Here is a 20,929-nt window from a genome sequence, read left to right on the forward strand (position 1 = left end):
TTTTTTTTTTTTTTTTTTTTTTTTTTTTTTTTTTTTTTTGAGATAGAATTTCTCTGTGTAGCCTCGGCTGTCTTGGACTCACTTTGTAGATCTGCCTACCTCTTGCCTCCCAAGAGCTGGAGTTAAAGGTGTGCACCATCACACCCAACCATATTCTAATTTTCATAAAAGGGTAGAGTAAATGCTATTATCTTCAAAACACATGCTAAACATTCCCTTTTTTTTTTCGTTTTGTTTTTTGTTTGTTCAAGACAGGGTTTTTCTGTCGACCAGGATGGTCTCAAACTCACAGAGATCTGCTTGCCTCTGCCTCCCAAGGGCTGTGATTAAAGGCATGTTCCACCACTACCCAGCGTAAGCATTCTTTCTTGTCTATAAGACATATTTCAATTAAAAAAAAAAATTGGAACTATCTATGAGGTTTAGATGGTGGGGTCTGTAATGCAAGTTTTAAACTTCAAGCAAAGCACAAGTAATTCTTTCTCTACTTCTTAGTTGCCACAGTCAGAGCAGCTCTGCTCGCCCAGGCTTTCCCCACCATGACAGACACCTTTGAAATTATAAGCTAAATGCATCCATCCTATCTTAAGCTACAGTCAGAGCACTGAAAGTTCAACTAACACAGAAAATGAAGAGCAGACAAGTAGAGTGACTACTGTGGCCATTCCTGAGACGCCTGCACCTGGATTGCAGGAAGACTGTGGAGAAGTTGGAGAGGTCGGCTAGAGGAGCTCCAGGGTGTTCTAAGTAGCACCAGTGGGCTATTACAGAAGGAGCCCAAGGAACCAGAATGCCGAAGAGGACAAGGAGAGTAAGCTGCCGGCATAAAACAAGACTGCACTGGACTGGAGAGATGGCTCAGAGGTTAAGAGCACTGACTGTTCTTCCAAAGGTCCTGAGTTCAATGGCTCATAACCATCTATAATGAGAGCTGATGTCCTCTTCTGGCCTGCAAGCAGAACACTGTATACATAGTAAATAAATAAATCTTAAACAAACAAACAAACAAAAGACCGTGCTGGGAACAGCACTAGAAGGCCATGCCTGGCAAAGATCCTGTCTATGTTAAACAAATTTTTTAGACTTATTTTGTGTGTATGAATATTTTGCCTGCACATACGTTTATGTAGCACATGTGTGCCTAGTACCCAAAGAGGTCAGTAGAGAGTATTGTGAACCGAGCCCAGGTCCTCTAGGAGAACCAACTCTCTGCACCAAGTTCCTGTCTGTTTTGTCTATGCCCTAAGACTTTAAGAGAGGCTGAGCTTTAAAGTGATGTACTAAGTAATATGACAGATGAAATGTCACTAGCTACGTTTAGTCCTATTTACAGGAAGAATTGAGAGCAAAACTGGAGCAGAAGCATTTGAAAACCTTACTTTCCAAAGAACAGCACACGAAAGGCTCTGAAGACAAGGAAAATGAGGCTGCTGAAGGGATGCAGAGCAGACACGCCAAAGAGGCTGAGTGCTCTGCACACTCTGATGTCATGTATCTGACACTCGCTTTGCAGACACACAGAATGTAATGTTACAGGGTCATGGAAACTAAGCATGGATTTGCCAGAAAAGCCTAGGTGCAAGGGAGACAAGGTTGGAGTGAATGTAGCAACCCTGGAGGAAACAATGCATAAAGTGTGAAGATAGGGCCAAAGACACAGAACAACTCAGGAAGTTAGATATTCCAGGAACATGGGACCTCTGTTGAGGAAAGCTGCAGGCAATGAGCAGAGCAATCCCAAGAAAGGCCAGAGAGCTACCAATGGCAAAGCTGTACAGACAAGACTGCTGAGCCTGTGATCTCACATCATGACAGCACATGCCTCAGACGCCTGACACAGTCTACAGGCTCTATTTGCCCTCCTTTGTTTTGGTTCCCTCCTCTCCATTTCTAAGCCTCTCCTCTCCTTCCTTTGGGAAGGACAATCTTTACCCTGTGCCGCATAATTTGCAAATATGTCATTTTCTTTTTGATATTACAGGGATTCACAGCTAAGAGTTGTCTTGAATCTCAGAGGAGATACTGAACATCAACAACTGAACGACACTGAACTCTTAGGGCTGTGAGGACAGATGGGCTGAGTGCAATTTGAATGGTGAGTCAGGCCTTTGGGGGGAGAGGTCCAGGAAGAAGGTGATAGCTGAAGGAGACTTGTTGAGTATCAAGTTGGTCACAGGATGCAGGCAGCAGCATCCCACCGGCTGCAGAGCCAGGCAGAAGAAAAGGCAGGAAGAGCAGCAAGCCTGTAAATGCAAATATTCTCTCTCCCTTTGGCTACCATTCTGTAAGCCTCTAGTCCTTAATGCTCTCACAGCACAACACACTACAATCATGAACCAAAAATAAATATTTTTTCCCTAAAAAAGCATAAGAAATAAAACATCAAGGAATTCTCTCTTAGCAAAGAGCAATGATTTTAGACTAAAAAGCTTCTTACTACCCAGAAAATTACTTAACTGACAAATTATTTGTTATACTGTTTCAAATATGCATGCTTTACTTTCAATAGAAATATGAGTCCTCAAAGCTGAAGCATTTAGAGGCAAATGATATCGTGTATAGAATTTTCCACACAGTTTGGAGGAGCTATGTTTGCTTTTGTATAGATACATAAAACATAAAGAGAAAACAAGCACTTAGAAGATGACATGGATGAGACTGATGAGGCAAATGAAGTCAATATTAACAGGTACTCTTGACAAAGGGTGGGGGTGTTCTTTGTACTATTCTTGTTCTTGCAATGCTTAAGTTTGAAAGTATTTTCAAATAGAAAAGACAATTAAACACATGCTCATCCTTTAAGCACACAACATGCTTTTTTATCTCTCCCTCTGTTTACCATACCAGCCCCTGTAACACATAAGAGCATAAAAAAAAAAAAAACTACATAAGCTCTGGCTCTATAGTAAAAAGTCACACTAAGTATATGTTAATGAAGAAATCAACTAGGGCGAACAAAAGAAACTCAAAGAAAGCAACTAAGCACCAAAATAACTATTAATCTTGGCTTCTTTAAGAAAAACAAGTTGGGCTGGTGTGGATTATAAGTGGCATATGTGATCACCATACATAAAGCTCTGGGTTCTACACCTAGGACCACAAAAACAAGAAAAGCAACAACAACCACAGTTTCAGGGAGACACCGATCCAAATACCAACAGTTCAGCATCTAGCAGGGCTATAAGACTTAATAACTGTTGTCTGAATGACTGGAATCAGAAACCTTTTTAAAAATGTCTTTTAAATCTGTTTGATTTTATGTTTCTCCTACTTCTATTGCCTGGGGACTTTTTTCACTCTTCCCATCCTTGTCACAGAGTGTGAAAAAGACCAATTACTGGACTCTACATGGACTTCTTGGGTTGTTGGGCATAGTGTCTCTGTCCTGAGATACAGGGCACTTCACGCATTCTCTGTCACAGCAGGTAAGGGGGCTAATGTGAAGCCCATTCCATGCCAAACTGAAGACTAACATGGATACTCTAAATATGAGGGAGACTGAGACAGATACAGAGAGAGAGAGACAGAGACAGATAACTAATCAACAGTTTATCTTAAACACTCATGTTTTTATGACAGCAAAGACAATTTACAGAAAAAAATAATAATTATCTGCTATGAGGATTTGTTACTAAAGTTAATAAAAAAAACACAGGAAACTTCATATATACTAACTACAGTAACTTCCATTGTTACTAAAGAAATAAAAACCACAAAAACATCAAAATTGTAGCCCATGCAAGGCTCTATAGCAAACCTCAGCCCCTTGATTCCATGACAAACTTCATTGTGTTTCCAACAGGACTCCAGCCTAGAAAAGTTTCCATGCTGTGAGAACACAATGAAAGTGGCCCTGCCAGCACACACTCTTCCTGCATGGATGTGGAGCCCTACTTTATTTTTTTTAATTTATTATTTATTACAAAGCATTCACTTTGTATCCCAGCTGTAGCCCCATCCCTTGTCCCCTTCCAATCCTGTCCTCCCTCCCTCTTCTCCCTCTATGCTCCTCCCCAGTCCACTGATAGGGAGGTCCTCCTCCCCTTTCATCAAACTCTAGCCTATCAGGTCTCATCAGGGCAGTCTGCATCATCTTCCTCTGTGGTCTGTTAAGGCTGCCTGCCCCGCCCCTCAGGGGGAGGTAATCAAAGAGCTAGCCACTGAGTTCATGTCAGAGACAGCCCCTGTTCCCATTACTCAGGAACCCACTTAGAGACTGAGCTGCCATGGGCTACATCTGAGCAGGGAGTCCTCTTCATGCTTGGTCTTTGGTTGGAGTATGGATCTTTGCAGGACCCCTGGGCCCGGATTTTTTGGCTCTACTTTTACTATTACACAATGTAATACTACTCAGCAATTAAAAACAAGGAAATCCTGAAATTTGCAGGCAAATGGTGGGAAGTGAAAAAGATTGTCCTGAGTGAGATATCCCAGAAGCAGAAAGACACACAGGGTATATACTCACTCATACGTGGATATCAGCTGTATAATATAGGACTCCCAGAAGCAGAAAGACACCATGGTATACACTCACTCGTAAGTGGATATTAGCTGTATAATATAGGATAAACATACTAAAATCTATACTTCTAAAGAAGCTAAACAACACGGATGACCCTCGTTAAGATGCTCAATCCTCACTCAGAAAGGCAAATAGGATAGACATTGGAAGTAGGAGAAAATGGGTAACAGGACAGGAGCCTACCACAGAGGGACTCTGAAAGACTCTACCCAGATTGGGTATCGAAGCAGATGCTGAGATTCATATCCAAACTTTGGGCAGTGTGCAGGAAATCTTATGAAAGAAGGGGGAGATAGAAAGACCTAGAAGGGACAGGAGTTCCACAAGACCAACGGAGCCCCTATTTAAATCCCAGCTCTACCATACAGTGACCTTTTGACAAGTGGACTTATTTCCACTGGTTTCAGTTTTCTAAATGAGGATAACAGTTTCTGTCTCCGAACTGTAAGAATGAAGAGCTCACACCACAGAGTGCTTAGAACTCAAGTGGCATATGGAGTCAGAGTGACCCAGATTAAAATGCCAGCTCTGCTCCTGAGACCATATGACTTGGGAAGTTATTTAACTTTCAGAACCTTGATACTGCTTGCTAATAACATGGAAGAAAGGTTCCTAAAGGTCCCATTTTAACTGTAATAACTACTCATCTAGAAAACATTCATAATTACTTAACTCCTGCTTTAGGACAGACACATCTGGTCAGGAAATAAAGTTTAGTATTTTATAACAGATCCAAGCCAGGGTGACTGATGACCAAGTTTCCATGGCACGTGTCTCACTGGAGCCTCACCAGGGTTAAGCCACTGATGAAACTTCAACACCAGGCCTAGAAGAGCTCAGATCTGTGGACAGATACTGTAACAGTCCTCTACAATTCTAAAACCAGTTAGGAAAAAAAATCATGCTAACAATATTCCAGGGAAATAATAATCTGAACTCTTAGAGATTACAAACTATGAACTATATTAATATTTTATTTATATTTTAAAAGTTTCAATTACACTCCAATTTATAAAACTTCACATGGTGTCTGCAAGTTATCTTTTTCTATAAAACAGTTTATTTATTTATTTTTGGTTTTTCAAGGGTTTCTCTTTGTAGCCCTGGCCACCTTGGAACTTGCTCTGCAGACCAGGCTGACCTTGAACTCAGAGATTCACCTGCTGGAATTAAAGACATGCAGGCCGCCATCACCTCTTTCTTCCTTCTACCCCACCCCGCCCCATACACACCTGGCCCTAAGAAACAGTTTATTAGAATAGCAACTGGACCTTAAAGCTACTGTAAGTGTTCTGGCAAATAGAGGCATTTAGCTTTGTGACTTTACAAAAGCCAGTAACTCTTACAACTATATACATCTGTAAAAAGAAGAGAAAGTACAAACAGAAGTCCAAGTTCATGGGATAGCAGCTATGCAAAGACAGCTCTAGAACAGCAAGGGACCTAGGAAGACTGACTGAAATCAGAAGTAGATACTTTGTGTGTTTTAAAACTCAGGACCAAGTTAAGCTCAAAGAAGTCAAATAAAATACCTCTCATAGATGGTCTTTAATGTCATCTGATCAGGAACACCTTCAGTCTCTTCCAGATATAGTATGAGCCATGAAGTCCGGTATGGCCACTGCTCAGTAAGGTTGATCCAGCTGGCTAGCCTGTCCCAGTTGAAAGTAATCTGATTGGCTCTTAGTAACCGCCCTTTAAGGAATATATAAACATTTAAAAATTAATATACATACTAAGCAGAACATTTAGCATAGTCACAAATAACTGATCTTTAAAACTTGAAAATTTCGCCATTTGGTTATAATACAGATAAAATCTAGTATTTATATGGTTTTTAAAATCCAGATTTTAAAGATTTAGAGGGCATGGTGGCAGACATCAGTAATCCTAGCACACAGGAGCCTGAAGTAGGATGTGACAAGTCTGAGGCCAGCCTGAGCTACACAGTGAGAGCCTGTCTCAAAACATAAACCAACAAACAAAATAAAGCACCCACGGTAGTCCTCAATGCTCTCAACGCTCTGAAGCATGACTGCTAAGGACCACTCTCTGGACCTTTAGGGGACCCAAACATATTGGTCCACCTTTGCTTTATGACTTCATTCACTTCCCTTCTCACCCAGACAGGTCATATTAATAAACAACCAATGCCAGTACAATGTATCTAAAACTTGTTATTTACACACTGAATAAAATGACCCTGTTTGTAGGGTGTTTCTGCCTCAGGGCATGCTCATTGTGGACAACTGCAATCATCAAGCTTTCAGAGTTAATGTTTCATTCCACTGTATCATCACCTTCACCTTGACTTGACAGAACCACAAAGTGAGGCTTGGTTCTTAATAAAAAACAGCCAGTGTTATTCTTTTATTATCAGTTCAGTCTGTACCTGAACTTACATCTACTTGTCTGACAGACTCTAAAGGGAATTGTCTTTTCCCACTCTTTATCATACAGTTGATGACCCCTCATCCAATTCTTCCCCTGGGTCAGCTTTGCTGGATGAGTGATCGGATGCAGTGCTTCCAACCCAGTGAGCTATTTCACAAGCCTTTGCCAGCTATGGACTTCACAGAGTTATCATAAATACTAATGTTGGGGTAAAACCCAGAACAAAACAGATGATATGGTCACAGCCTTCTATGAAGCATTCATTCAGTGAAGCAGATGATAAATCCAATAAACAAATGACAACCTATGAGATAACTAGGTGAACATTTAACTAAATGTGTCTTTTGGGAAGGCAACAAAAAAAGAACATAAGCTTGACAATGCACTTGTTGTAGAAGGTTGAGTTGGTTTTTTATTTGTTTTTGTTTTTTAAGTATAGGGACTAACGTAGCCTGGCTGGCTTTGACTTCCTGATCCTCCTGCCTCCACTTCCTGAGCGCTAGGATTACAAATGTAAACCTTCATATCCAACTCACTAAGTTGCCCAGGCTAGCCAGGAACTTGAGATCCTCCTGCCTTAGCCTTGGGAGTAGCTAAAAGTGTAAGTCTATGCCATCAGGCCTGGCTTTAGCATCAATTATTTAAAGATATCAAGTCGGGTCTCTTTCTTGAGTAACTGAAGATGTAAACAATCTAAATTCCTTCCTGTGGGTTCTGGAGCCATCAGCCTCAAATGAGCTGCAACTCTCTAACGTCAATTCTCACTACTCTGTTCCTTCTACTCCACCCAGAACTGCACTCCCTCCAGCTGTTCTTGGAGTCCTACCTCACAGCCCTTGAACTTGCTGCTCCTTTTCCTCAGAATGCTTCTCTCAAGAAGCATTTAAAGCGGGGTTCTAATTTCACTCAGATCTCTTACTCATTCACAATCAATTCTATATGCTGTAGTGGGTACTGCAGTTAAGTAAATCAGACCAAAAAAATCCTTGCAGGAGGGTCCCTCATTCCAGAGAGCAGCAGACAGGAAGAGTAAGTAACAGTGTGCATTAGAAGACAGCTGTCAAATGACAACACATGCTGGAGAGGATGTGGAAAAAGAGGAACCCTACTCCATGGCTGGTAGGAATGTAAACTTGTACAACCACTTTGGAAATCAATCTGGCGCTTTCTCAGACAATTAGGAATAGTGCTACCTCAAGACCCAGGTGTACCACTCCTAGGCATACACCCAAAAGATGCTCAAGTATACAACAAGGACATTTTCTCAACCATGTTCATAGCAGCTTTATTTGTAATAGCCAGAAGCTGGAAACAACCCATATGCCCCTCAGTTGAAGAATGGATACAGAAATTGTAGTACATTTACACAATGGAATACTACTCAGCAATTAAAAACAAAGAAATCATGAAATTTGCAGGCAAATAGTGGGATCTAGAAAAGATCATCCTGAGCAGAAACACACACATGGTATATACTCACTTATAAGTGGATATTAGACATATAGTATAGGATAATCATGCTAAAATCTGTACACCTAAGGAAGCTAAGCAAGAAGGAGGACCCTGGGTATGATGCTCAATCTTCATTCAGAAAGGCAAATGAGATAGACATCGGAAGAGGGAGAAAACAGGGAACAGGACAGGAGGCTATCACGGACAGCCTCTGAAAGACTTCACCCAGCAGGGTATCAAAACATATGCTGAGATACATAGCCAAATTTTGGGCAGAGTGCAGAGAATCTTATGAAAGAAGGGAGAGATAGAAAGACCTGGAGGGTACAGGAGCTCCAAAAAGGGAGCAACACAACCAAAAAATCTAGGCACAGGGGTCTTTTCTGAGACTGATACTCCAAACAAGGACCATGCATGGAGATAACTTAGAACCCCTGCACAGAAGTAGCCCATGGCAGCTCAGTATCTAAGAGGGTTCCCCAATAATAGGACCACGAACCATCTCTGACATGAACTCATGGGCTGGCTCTAGGATCACCTCCACCCGAGGGGGGAGCAGCCTTACCAGTCCACAGATGAAGACAAAGAAGCCAGTCCTGATGAGACCTGATAGGCTATGGTCAGATGGAAGGGGAGGAGGACCTCCCCTATCATTGGACTGGGGGAAAGGCATAGGAGAAGAAGAGGGAGGAGGGTGGGATTGGGGAGAGTATGGGGGAGGGGGTACAGCTGAGATACAAAGTGAATAAACTGTAATTAATAAAATAAAAACAGAAATAAAAAAAGAAGACAGCTGTCCTGAGGAGTAGGATGAAGCAGGGAAAGGAGGAAGAGGAGTCATTTCATTTGAGATGCAGGAAAGTCTCATGGAAAGGGTGACATGTAAGCTAAAAACAAAAAACAAACAAACAAACAAAATCCGCTGCTCATACAGCTGAATAATCACTATAAGTCAAGTTAATGAAAACTGGTCAAGATAGAAAACTGAGCTCCAAGAACTGTAGTCTAGAGCAGCCCAATGTTAAAGAGCAAGAGGAAATGATATGTTAACTGGCAACAGTTAGGAGGAAAATCCAGTAGGTGTATTACTTTGGACACCAAAAGGAAGAAAGCACTTCAAGAAGCAGCAACCAACACACTGTCAGTTGCTGTGGGGTCCAGATAAAAACGGGGACCTAGCCCTGCATGCTCCATGTGGAAGCCACCAGGGAATCTCAAATGCAGTTTTGCTGAAGTCCTGAGAAAAGGGGCATTGGGAAGTTCAGAAGGGCTGGTGGGAGAACAGTGTGAGATAGGGCAGTGAATCTACCAAGAAGCTTTGCCGAGAACAGGAGCAGGGGCCAAGGCAGAGGCAGAGCTAGGAGAAGTTCCAAGAAAAGAAAGGTAATTTGAGTGAGAGGGGTGCTGTCTTGTTTGCTGTTTAATTTCTATAATGTCCAGACCAACTCTTGACATAAGGAGGGTGACGGCATATATTGTCAAATGAGTATGTCAGTGTTACTGATAATATCAGAAAACAGTTCCTCTGTCAAATCAGCATAGGAAGGCTGAAGTCTCATTAAAAGAATTTAACTATAAAAATATTATATTAGCAACATCTATAATACAGTTTATATCATTAGCCTTAAATTTAGTTGCAATTCCAATTGACAGAGTCAACACTAGGAAATATCAGAAGGTAACAATACCATGCAAGGAAAGAAACACATTCTGTAAGTTAAATTCCAAGTGTGTCTACGACTGCCTTGATGCTAATTAGTCTTAACACAGAAAAGGGAAAAATCTACACATAGAATTCAGTCAAAACAATAATCTCCATTTTTTTTTTTTTTTTTTTTGTTTGTGTTTTTGAGACATGGTTTCTCTATGTAGCCTTGGCTGGCTTGGGACTTACTCTGTAGACCAGGCTGGCCTTGAACTCAAAAGATCTGCCTGCCTCTGCCTCCAGAGTTCTGGGATTAAAGTGTGTGCCACCATTGCTTGGCTAATATCTCTATTTTATATTATAAGCATTTTATTCAAATTCTCATATAAAAACTAAAGCAACATAGCAGTATATAAAAATCTGAATATCAGTACAATTAACATAAATTAACATAAGTTTACCCTAAATATAAAGCAGAACACCTTTAAAATCATAAAATTTTACGGTAAATTTCCAAGTGATATCTGATCGTTAACTTAATACAAAGATGATACTTGCAATGCTCTATTAACTTCAAAGATTACAGTGATGACTAGTGGTGCGACTCAGTAGAGGAACATTTGCTGAGCTTGAACAAGCCCTGAGTTCAATGCCTAGTACCGCAAACAATATAAACAAAATAAAACTTATGATTTATCATAGAACATGAGAAACAAAAGTCACCTGTCACAGAAACAATATTGAGCAATCGTCTCATTGTCTGAGGACTGATGTCACTGAACCAATCCTCGGTGACCAGCAGCTTTGTGAGATCAAAGGACATCTGGCGAGTGATGGTCCTCTGCATCTGTCTTCTGCGGTAAGTATCCTGAAACAACACCACCAGTAAGAGGGAAACACCCTTCTTGCAAGCTAATGTAAGCTTATGGTAAGAACAACAAAACAGGCTGCAGAGCCAACTCAGCAGGTAAGAAAAGCAGAATTCACAGTATTAATCAAAGAGGAAGGTTACGTACTAATCATAATGGTTACTTGGGAGGCAGACACTTTCCAGAGCAGTTCCACAGTAGGGTTGCAGCAATGCCTGGGCTGCATGCCCACTAATAGCAGGTCAGTTAGGGAAAGCTTAAGGTCTCAGATGGGGAAGTGCCCAGAGCTCCATAAAGAGAATCAGCCAAGCTCCACGAGGCTTCCGTAATAGAGGAACCTAACCAGGCCATAGAGGAAGACAATGCAGCCAGTCCTGATGAAACCTGATAGACTAGGTTCAGATGGAAGGGGAGGAGGACCTCCCCTATCAGTGGACTCGGGAAGGGGCAGGGGTAGAGAAAAGGGAGGTAGGGTGGGGATTGGAAGGGAGGGGGCTACAGTTGGGATACAAAGTGAATAAACTGTAACTAATTAATAAAAATTTAATAAATTAAAAAAATAAAGGAACCCTAAAACAGTATAGCAAATGAGTTCCTGCACGGTGTTAGGGATTCAGCATCTCTATTTTTGGGTTGTTTTAACGTATTACACAACGTTCTCCCAGGCACAGCCACTCTTATCAAAGAGTTAATCTCCTCAAAGAGTTAAAGGCACTCTGCAGAGTGGGCTGGAATCTCTTCTTCTCAGAGAAGAACAAGCACAACAGAATCCTGAAGCACAGAAAAGGTAGATTAAAGAACCCGGACTCCCAGGACAGAAATTTAAAATGTGGAATCACACATTCCCCTGTCTTTGCCTATATCAATTGTCTTTCATATTAACTTTGAGTTCATAACCTGTAAAGCGTGTGGGCACAAAACCAAAGACACAAAATGTCACCAATGACACAAGGATTAACGTGTAATGTCCAAATGGTAGCATACAAGAAAATGACAGTGTAAGCCCATGCCAGCCACCCCTAAGCAACACTGCCAGCCAAGCTTCCTGCCAGTGGACACCTCCCCACTTTACAGACTAAGAAAAATACACCTGCTTTTGCTCCACAAATAAGATAGGTGGACAGTGACAACTGAAGTACTAGGCCAAAGAGACTGGGCCCACACGTGGGTGTGGAGACTAAGAAACAGGCTTGCAAATGTTGAGCAAGGAAGAAGCTCAGGAGATAAAGGTAGGGGTGGCAGCTGCTCAGGAATGAATGTGAGGACGCAATCATTTACTGGGCTTTGAAATGGCACTAGTCAAGGAGCAGAGTCAGCACCTGCTCTGGGAAGATGCTACAGAGAGACTCCTCACAGAGCAAAGTGCTTACTGCTCCAGGTACGGGAGGTCGCTGGCGCTGGAAGGGAGCTCTGCACTGATACTGATTTCAAGAGCTAAACGTGTTGACAGAAGGGCATTAGGTAGCATTAACTGAATTTTATTTGAATTTATAAAATCTAAACTTAAATCTATCTGAATGACTGCTAAAAAAATAAAAAATCAGAGTCAGGGCATAGCTAAGTGGCAGAATACTTGCCTGGCATGCATAAGGCTTTGGGTTCAACGCCCAGCACTGTAAGGAAAACTCAATCACTCAGTTATATTAAGTGGTGTGGAGGGCACCTTACCCTTCTGTTGAGAGCTGTTTTGCTACCAAGCTTTGTCATCTCCCCAAGGCTGTTCTGTGAAACTCTTCTGTCGGTGTCCTCCTGGACTCCTGGAGGAATGCATTGAGACAGCACTGTGGTGGTTACAATGAGTGTCCCCCAGAGCCTTGGGTGTTTGAACACTTGTCCCCAGCTGATGGTGTTGTTTGGAAGGTTTAGGGGTGAGAGGCCTTGTTGGAGGAAGTGTGTTTCTGGAGGTGGCTTTGAGAGTTTAAAGATGCATGCCATTTTGCATTTGCTCTGTTTCTTGCTTGCAGTTTGAGATATGAACTCTCAGCTTGCTACTCCAGCTGCTAAGCCTTCTAGCATGCCTGCCTACTGCCATACTTCCCCACCATGATGCTTCTGGACTCTTACCCCTCTGGAACCACAGATAAATAAATGCTTCCTTCTATAAGTTGCCTTGCTTATGGTGTTTCATCACAGCAATAGAAAAGTCACTAATATGAGCATCATGTACACAAAGCTGTGTTGTGTGATATTAAAGAGATGTAGAAAGCAACATTTTAAAGGTAAATGGAGACTATAAAACCCTCCAGACTACTTCAAACCCAAGTACTTGAGGGCTTGATACTTACCTGTGGCATCTGAGCATGAAATGTCCCCATTTGTTGCTGAAGATACAAGAAATTTTCTTGCATTGCTAAGTCCACGACTATTAAGGAAAACTGGTAAATGAACTATATTGCGCATATAGTCATGCCCATTTATATTTGAGTCACGAAGCACGCTATTCAGGTTCTGGTTGATGGCCTTTATAATAATATGTGGGTCACTCGCAAAAATGGCAATAAAAGGGCCTTTTGAAAACAGAACTCGGACCTGTGTTAGAAGAAAGGCATGCCATAAATTTTAATATTATAAAAAGTAATATCTTAAAAATCTGTACTATCCTTTGGTGCTGTATTTTTTTAACATCATTCGTTATTAAAATTTATTCTCTATAAAAACAACTTTTATAAACGGCTCAATCTTAGGTTGTTATCATCTACCAATGACAAAACTAACACAGAACAGTGGTTTCCTTCTCAGACGCCTGCAGCTTACACAAAAGTAAGATCAACACATAAGGCAATTTTCCATGAGCACACTAGAGTCCTGGGCACTTCCGCCTCTGCAGTTTACCATATACCTTAGATTGCCAGTGTTTTGCTCCTTAACACAAAACAGTAACTTCTGCAGGTTCCTCTATCATCTCAGAATGTAAACACTGTGTCTGCTGAGACACACTTGTCATTTAGAGATGTTCCATGTGGTTTTTTGCTTTGTTTGGTTCCAAAACTGCCATCAGGCTAAAATTATTTAAACATTATTTAAACCCTTCTTTTTGCTGTATTTCTGAATTTTAAAATATAATTCTATTTATGAAAGAGAAATTTACTAGAAAAATCAGTGTTTCTTAAGTAAGAAGCACACTTTCCATCCCAATTGAGATATTTTGAAAAGTCATGCATCCTGTGACACAGGACAAGTGACACAGGCCACAGTGACAAGTCTGGAGACAGATGAAACATACAGTGTCCAGCATCTGAAGGACTTTATCCTGCTCGCAGGCATCCAGGCCATCAATGATGACCACCAGCCTTGTCTGATTCTGAGTGAAGCTGTCAATGGTTTTTGCCATCCTGGCCATCAGCTCTACTTCACACTTCAGGACCTGCACAAGCACAGAAGATACAAGAAGGTAACACACTTTCCTTTAGAAGCAGAGAGAAAGCCATCCAACAGGAGGAAAGGAACCCCAAAGTTCTTGCTGCCAGTGGTGCTTCCACTTAAACCTGTAGTAAGAGTTTCAGCTATGGACAACACTTGACTCAGGAGACACTACGATAGGAATTTACAGATTACAAATGGGGTTGATAGACTTACTTGCCAAAATTGCAGACTCTGAATGTCAAAAGACTTAGACTTGATTTCAACCAAAAGACCTACGGATTGTTGCATTACTCTTGGCTCTTTGGTGGCATCTAGTTTTTAACAAACTAAATATATTATAGTTATCATACTATAAGATCCAATAATTAGAATCCTTGGTATTTACTCAAAAAAAGCTAAAAAACTTACATCTACACAAAAACCCTAACACAGATATTTAAAGCAATTTTATTCATAACTGCTCAAATTTAAATCAACAAGACATATTTCTGTAGGTAGCTGAATAAATGTACACTCTCCATTCCGTCAGCAATGTTACTCAGGCCTAAATAACAATGAGGTTTTCAAGCTTTAAACTTAAAAGAGACAAAATAAGGCAATATGAAAGAGCTAATACTGCCTGGTTTCAACTCCATGACATCCTGGGAAAGACACAGCTACTGGGTTAGTCAACTTACCAGCGTTTCCTAGGTTAGGAAAGAGAGAACTGAATAGGTGAGGCAGGGCTTTCATGGCAATAAAATACGATAGTCAAACCTTTGTGCAAACCCAAAGAATGCCCAAGACTGAAGCTAATGTGGCCCGAGTCTGACTACGAAGGGCCAGTGCAGGCTCATCAACTGGAGCACATCTAGCACTCCAGTCACAGGCATTGCTGACAGAGGCTGTGTGTGTGTGGGAGCACAAGCTACGTGGGATACACCTGAAGTTTCCTATAAACATAACTAACTAAACTAAACTAAATGCAGCAGACTTTGGCATGGAAGCTGAGTAGCAGGGTGTTTGCCTATTATGCACAAGGTCCAACATTCACTCCCTACCACTGAACAAATAAAAACGGAACAAAAATTAAAAACGAAATGTAACTCTTTAACATTCCAAGTGCATGCTATTGAGCCACAATGGCAGTGTATTCTCACTATAGTTTTCCTAATGCTGAGTACTTACTTTCATGAACCCTTCACTTTTCAACTTATGTAATTTGGAGGCCGCACTATGCAGGCGTTTTCTCTGAGAATTCAGGAGAGAGTCCAACACTTGCCACCATGTACGACAGTTCAGCACAAAGGCTAACCCCACAATAGAGGCAATTGATATGAGGATAGCATTCACTGTCAGATGTTTTGGGTCAACTCTGAATATAGCCAAAAGAGTAATTCCAGAAATAATGCAGCCAACAATAAAAAGAAAGATGATAAAAGATGGGAGACAGCATGTTTTTTTCCATTTCTTTTTACCTGTAATAGAACAAATAGTATTAAAAATTATTACTATATCATGTGCCCAGAATATCATAATCTTTATGGTTAAGAACACATGACGACTCTGAGGTTTGATGAAGCTAAATAAATACTTATTCCCTTCCTCACCCATAGAACACACTAGGAAGGAATGAAGGAATAAGAGAGGGAAGGAATCCTACCCTGAGTATCTTCAGTCTTGAATACTCGAAAAAGCCGGGTAGCCAAAAAGCCAAACTCTCTCTCACAAGCATCTGAGAGGGTCGCGATCATTTCAGCCAAGGAAGTTTCTCCACCTACACTGGAGAGTCTATTGTAATCTGTAAACAAAAACCTTGGGGGAGACCAAGCAGGGTGTTACTCAGCTATCGAATGCAGCAATTTCTAATGAGACACTTCTATCGCATGTATCCCGTCTCTATCATTATCCTACATTTCCTTTCCTTTTTTAAAGACGATGCCTTCTTCTTTTAAAAGTCATTTAAATTTTATATCTACATACCACATGTATGCCTGGTGCAGATGGCTGTGAGCCTCCATGTGGGTGCTAGAAACTGAACCTAACCTAGGTCCTGTGGAAGCCAGCACACTTAACTGCTGAGCCATGTCTCCAGCTCATACTTTTTCTGTATTTTTTCTTGATGCTCTTTTCAACACATTGAGTTTAAAGTTCTGAGGGAGTGGGACAGAACCTGTGACTACTTTTCTTCTACTCTGAGCATGTTAGTGGAAAGACACTAATGTGTTAAAGGTGTGTGATAGCCAATGGGAAAGGGGAGAGTGACAGCAGAACTGTACCCATATCAGAATGGAGGCAAAAGAGGAAGTGCTCTAATATCAGCTGAGGAGAGAAGAGGTGTGTCTTCACTACATACAGGAGTTCCAAGCCCAGAAATATCAATTAAAAGCAAGGTTTCTGCTGCAGGGATGGCTCAGTGGTTACAGCACTGGCTGCTCTTACAAAGGACCCAGGTTCAGTTCCCAGGACTCACATGGCAGCTCATAGCTATCTGCAAACTCCAGGTCCAGGAATCTGATGCCCTCTTCTGAATTCATGCACTGCATGCACAGGGCACCCAGACATACATGAGGTGAAATACCCATACATGTTAAAAACATCCTTTAAAAAATAAACTTAAATAAACTTTTCTAATGTCTTATTTTATCAATAGCTTTAACATATACCAGGAATTTAGAAATAATTGTAAAATAACCTTTTCAGAGTTGTTCTTCAAAATAATTGATTTACTGATACCTTGAGTCTCTGAATTATTTATTTCTGTATTAATTCACTCTTTTCCTTCCATCTCTAAATTAAATTCTCACTTCAATCCAGTAGATAAGACATGTTGCAAAATTACAATCTGTAATAACACTGTACTACTGACACTATTTTAGTTGTTCTGTTTCAAAACTACCATCTTGTTTCAAAAACTACCATCATTAAATTGTTTTAATTTTCTGTAAAAATTTCCTCCAATTGTGTTATTTTATGTTGTATATTTTTTAAACTTTAAACCTCTTTTTTTTTTCATTTAAAAATGTATTTCTTTTTAATCTGTGTGTGTATGTTTATGTACACATGCGTATGGATGCCTGTGAAGGCCAGAAGAGGGTTTCAGATCCCTTGATACTGGAATTACAAGTGGTTGAGTCACCCATTGTAGGTACTGGAACCAAGCTGCGGTCCTCTACAAGAGCAGCAAGCACTCCTGACCACTGAGCCACTTTTCCAACCTCAAATGTTTTCCTTTAAGATTTCTCTGTCTTAAAGACAGTCTTAAGACTCTAGCATCAAGCTGGGGTGTGGTGGCATACACCTGTAATCCCAGCACTGAGGGAGGCAGAGGCAGGCAGATCTCTGTGAGTTCGAGGCCAGCCAGATCTACAAAGCCAGTTCAGGACAGCCAAGGCTACACAGATCCTGTTCTGGCCTCCACCAGCATCCACACACATGTGTACATAAACAAACATACATACAAATTAAAAAGAGGTAAAGTTTAAATCTCTTTAATACTTAAATTTATATGCTAATTACAATAGTTCTTTAGCATTCTTAAGTGGCAGGTTTTGGGATCAGCCAAATTCTCTTGCATAAAATAAAAAAATATACACACTTTGATCATCTTTAAGCCATCTCTGGAATATGTATGATATCTAATACAATGAAAATGTAAACAGCTGTTACACTACATTGTTTAGAGCCTGGTACCAAGGAGAAGTCTATACATCTTAAAGAGAGTTTCATTTTTTAAAGTATTTACAACCCACAGTTAGTTGCATCTAAAGATGCAAAGCCCAGGAGTAAAGATGGCTTGCTGTACTTGTAATTTTTAACCTTTATTTTTCTCACCTATATTCCTAGAATAGTTTTGATGGTTACAATGACTTACATTAATCTGAAATTATGCAAATTTTATTTTATTATAATTTAAAACTTCTTAACCTTTTAACAGATTTTCAAATTCCTTTTCCTAACCCATATGGAAGTTTTTAATTTTAATGGTTTAAAAACAAAATAACTTTCTTTCATCTAGAACTTTACACCTTTTCTTTACTTCTTTACTCCATGTTTTTGATACCTCCTGTTTGAGGTACACAATAATTTTAGATACACACGTCTATTTGCAAGATGCTGAAAGAGTAGCTCAGCCTGAGCAGGGTTTCCAGGGTCACTGCTCCTCAAGGAGACGCCAGGCCTTCAGTCCAGACTCCTTCCTGCCAGAACTCGTCCCTGAAGGTATCAGAAAGGATGCTAACAGAGGCGAGGCTACCATCATGGAGGGCTGCTCAGGGAGATACTGGCTTAAACTGCTTCCAGAAAAGCCTTAAGAATATAACAGATACAAGGAAGAGGGAGAGGTCTCTGTACAAATAAAATACCATAAAAAGAAACAGGTTTCTCCTGTGGAAAAGTGACCTCATGCATAGGAAGGGAATATACTAGGAAGCGTTTCTTTAAGGCACTGGCGCATGCTTCTGCTTTGGTTTGTTGTTTTTTCAACTAGAAGACTAAAGTACCAATATTTTTTGGAATATGACTTATAAAATTCCTTAAATTCTTTTGTTTACCATTACTAAAGGTTCCTTCTGCCAAAGGGACTGACTCACCTCACAGGCAAAGCTTTTGTAGTTTGTTCAGGCAGTTCCGGTGGGTTCACAAACATTAGCTTGAAGAGAAGCTCCAGATACCCAATGTGTCTTGCCAGTCTGGTACTGAGCGCCCAGGCCCAGTTCCAACTCTCTCCTTCCCGCCGTCCACCAAAGTAGATGACAACTGAAATTCACAGTTTGAATCAGTTAGGCAGCTTGTTTTCTCTACAGTCAAGAATCAGGTAAAGAGGAGCTAACCCTATATAACTGTTTATAGTCTACACTAATTCTTAAATACTCCTCCAAGAGCCCCTCAAGTGACCTTCTCAACACACAGAAGACATGTGAAACTGGAAACTAAAAAGTGGCCTTGGAATCATAAGTAAAAGCAAAGCCTTGAGAGTCAGGGGTTCGTCCTGTTTGAAACTGCTGAAGTTACTGCGTCCTTCAATCACGAATCTATTTTCTTTCTTACAACTAAAGATACCCCAGAAACAGAGGTTCTATTTTGCTTTCCTAGCTTGCTTTCAGAAAAACTAAAAATCATAGTAATGGTCAAAATGTTCAAGAGCTGGTCAGCAACGGCCATGGAGCCTTCTCTTCAGCAAGGTCTAGGGCAGTGTAATGAATGCAGTGCGTGTCATCAGCACTGTGTAAGTTGAGTCAGTCCTGCTGCAGGATTAGCAAGTAGAAGTATTGGTTCTTAAAGCCACTCAAGCCAGGTTTGAGCACTGGTACTCTAAACCTATAAAGAGTATAAAGTAAGCAAAACGATTAGCTTTACTAACTTTACTCCTATAAAGTAAGCAAAACGATTAGCTTTTTCAGAAAATCATAAAAATCAAGTAGATTTCTAAGAGACAGGTATAGTAACAGGTGCTAAATGTTTTTCTTCATTTTTGAAAAATATTTTTTAAAAAAACAAAGACATACCAAAGAATATATATAAGACAGCGAGGAAACTCAGTGAAACTGCTATGGCGAGATTTGTATCAACTGTGAAGGCAAACACTAGGCCCAGACCCCCACACAGCAGCAGGGTGAGGAACACTATGAGCCACGAGAACTGGAAAAGGGGCTCAATCTGCTGTCCTGCAAATGTCTTCATTTCATCTAAAAGAAAAATTAAAATGAAGTTTTATTTGTTTTGCTTAGATATAACTCTTAACTCTTTAACTTTTCTGCTTTTAATATAAACTTATACTGGGCAGCTAACAAGGACCTTAGATAATCCCACTGCTGCTTAATCACTTAAACCAGCATTTTCTCTTAATCAATTTCAGTAACACCCCCCAAGCGCACACCTCTCCCTGCTCCCCCACAGTCCTGTTTCATACTGAAGATGCATAAAACTCTTTTGTCCATTATTCTCATGTCAAGGTTTTCTGGGTACTGGCTTTTACTAACACATAAAATATTGTTTCCATAAGCAAAAAACAGAAACAGTACTTTGTCTCCAAACTACTCAGCAACACCACTTCTCAGACCCCCTCATCCTCCCACTGCAGTTCGCAAAGGTACAGTAAGCCTGATGAGGACTGCATGTCATTCTTTCTATAAAACTTGAGGTCATTTTTACTCCAATACTGAAGCCTGCCCTTGAGGAGCTAGAACGGCCTCTAACAGAGAGCAAGTCTGCTATATTAACAAGTGTACTTAGACCTGCCTGCTGCACAGAGCCCACAGAGGACCTGCACATTGCCAAGTGTGTGAAGAATCTGCGAAACCCACGGACACACTACCAAGGGTTGTTTTGATACAGGCCCACAACTTGACCTGTTCTAAAAAGAAAACTCATGGAGGATAGACTAGAAGGAATGAAATGTCAGCCACTGCAGCAGATGGTGTGACAGGGCAACTACCCACAGAGTTTTCACTGCACAGAAAAATGCTGTTTATAAGACTTCAGAAAACACGTCTTTACCTTCTAGTTTCTTGAGTAAGAAAGACTTTCCACTTCCCCACTGTGCATACAAGCCCACACAAATGGGTGGCTGCATGGTCGGCTCACTGAGAATATCGGCCAGGGCACTGCTGTACAAGTCATAACCAAGCATGTCACCGTCTGTTTCCGAAGGGGACAAGTGTCCTGTAATTAGAAGCACACACCACAGCTTTACATTAAACAGTA

General features: G+C 40.7%; 1 protein-coding gene across 7 annotated transcripts in view; it reads right to left on the reverse strand.

Moving 5' to 3' along the window:
• Positions 1-20,929, reverse strand: part of Kidins220 (kinase D interacting substrate 220) — a 94,544-nt gene that overhangs the window by 43,331 nt on the left and 30,284 nt on the right. For all 7 annotated transcript variants that reach the window (XM_055625188.1, XM_055625194.1, XM_055625179.1 and 4 more), the window contains exons 13-22: positions 20,723-20,887; positions 19,732-19,911; positions 18,817-18,982; positions 15,888-16,039; positions 15,413-15,702; positions 14,106-14,246; positions 13,168-13,411; positions 12,551-12,639; positions 10,737-10,881; positions 6,055-6,217 (exon numbers count right to left, since the gene is read on the reverse strand). In XM_055625188.1, coding sequence (XP_055481163.1) covers positions 6,055-6,217; positions 10,737-10,881; positions 12,551-12,639; positions 13,168-13,411; positions 14,106-14,246; positions 15,413-15,702; positions 15,888-16,039; positions 18,817-18,982; positions 19,732-19,911; positions 20,723-20,887 — 1,735 coding nt within the window. The remainder of the gene's footprint in view (positions 1-6,054; positions 6,218-10,736; positions 10,882-12,550; positions 12,640-13,167; positions 13,412-14,105; positions 14,247-15,412; positions 15,703-15,887; positions 16,040-18,816; positions 18,983-19,731; positions 19,912-20,722; positions 20,888-20,929) is intronic.

Source organism: Psammomys obesus, unplaced genomic scaffold (assembly GCF_907164565.1).
Source record: "Psammomys obesus unplaced genomic scaffold, mPsaObe1.curated_primary_1811, whole genome shotgun sequence".
NCBI classification, from domain to species: domain Eukaryota; kingdom Metazoa; phylum Chordata; class Mammalia; order Rodentia; family Muridae; genus Psammomys; species Psammomys obesus.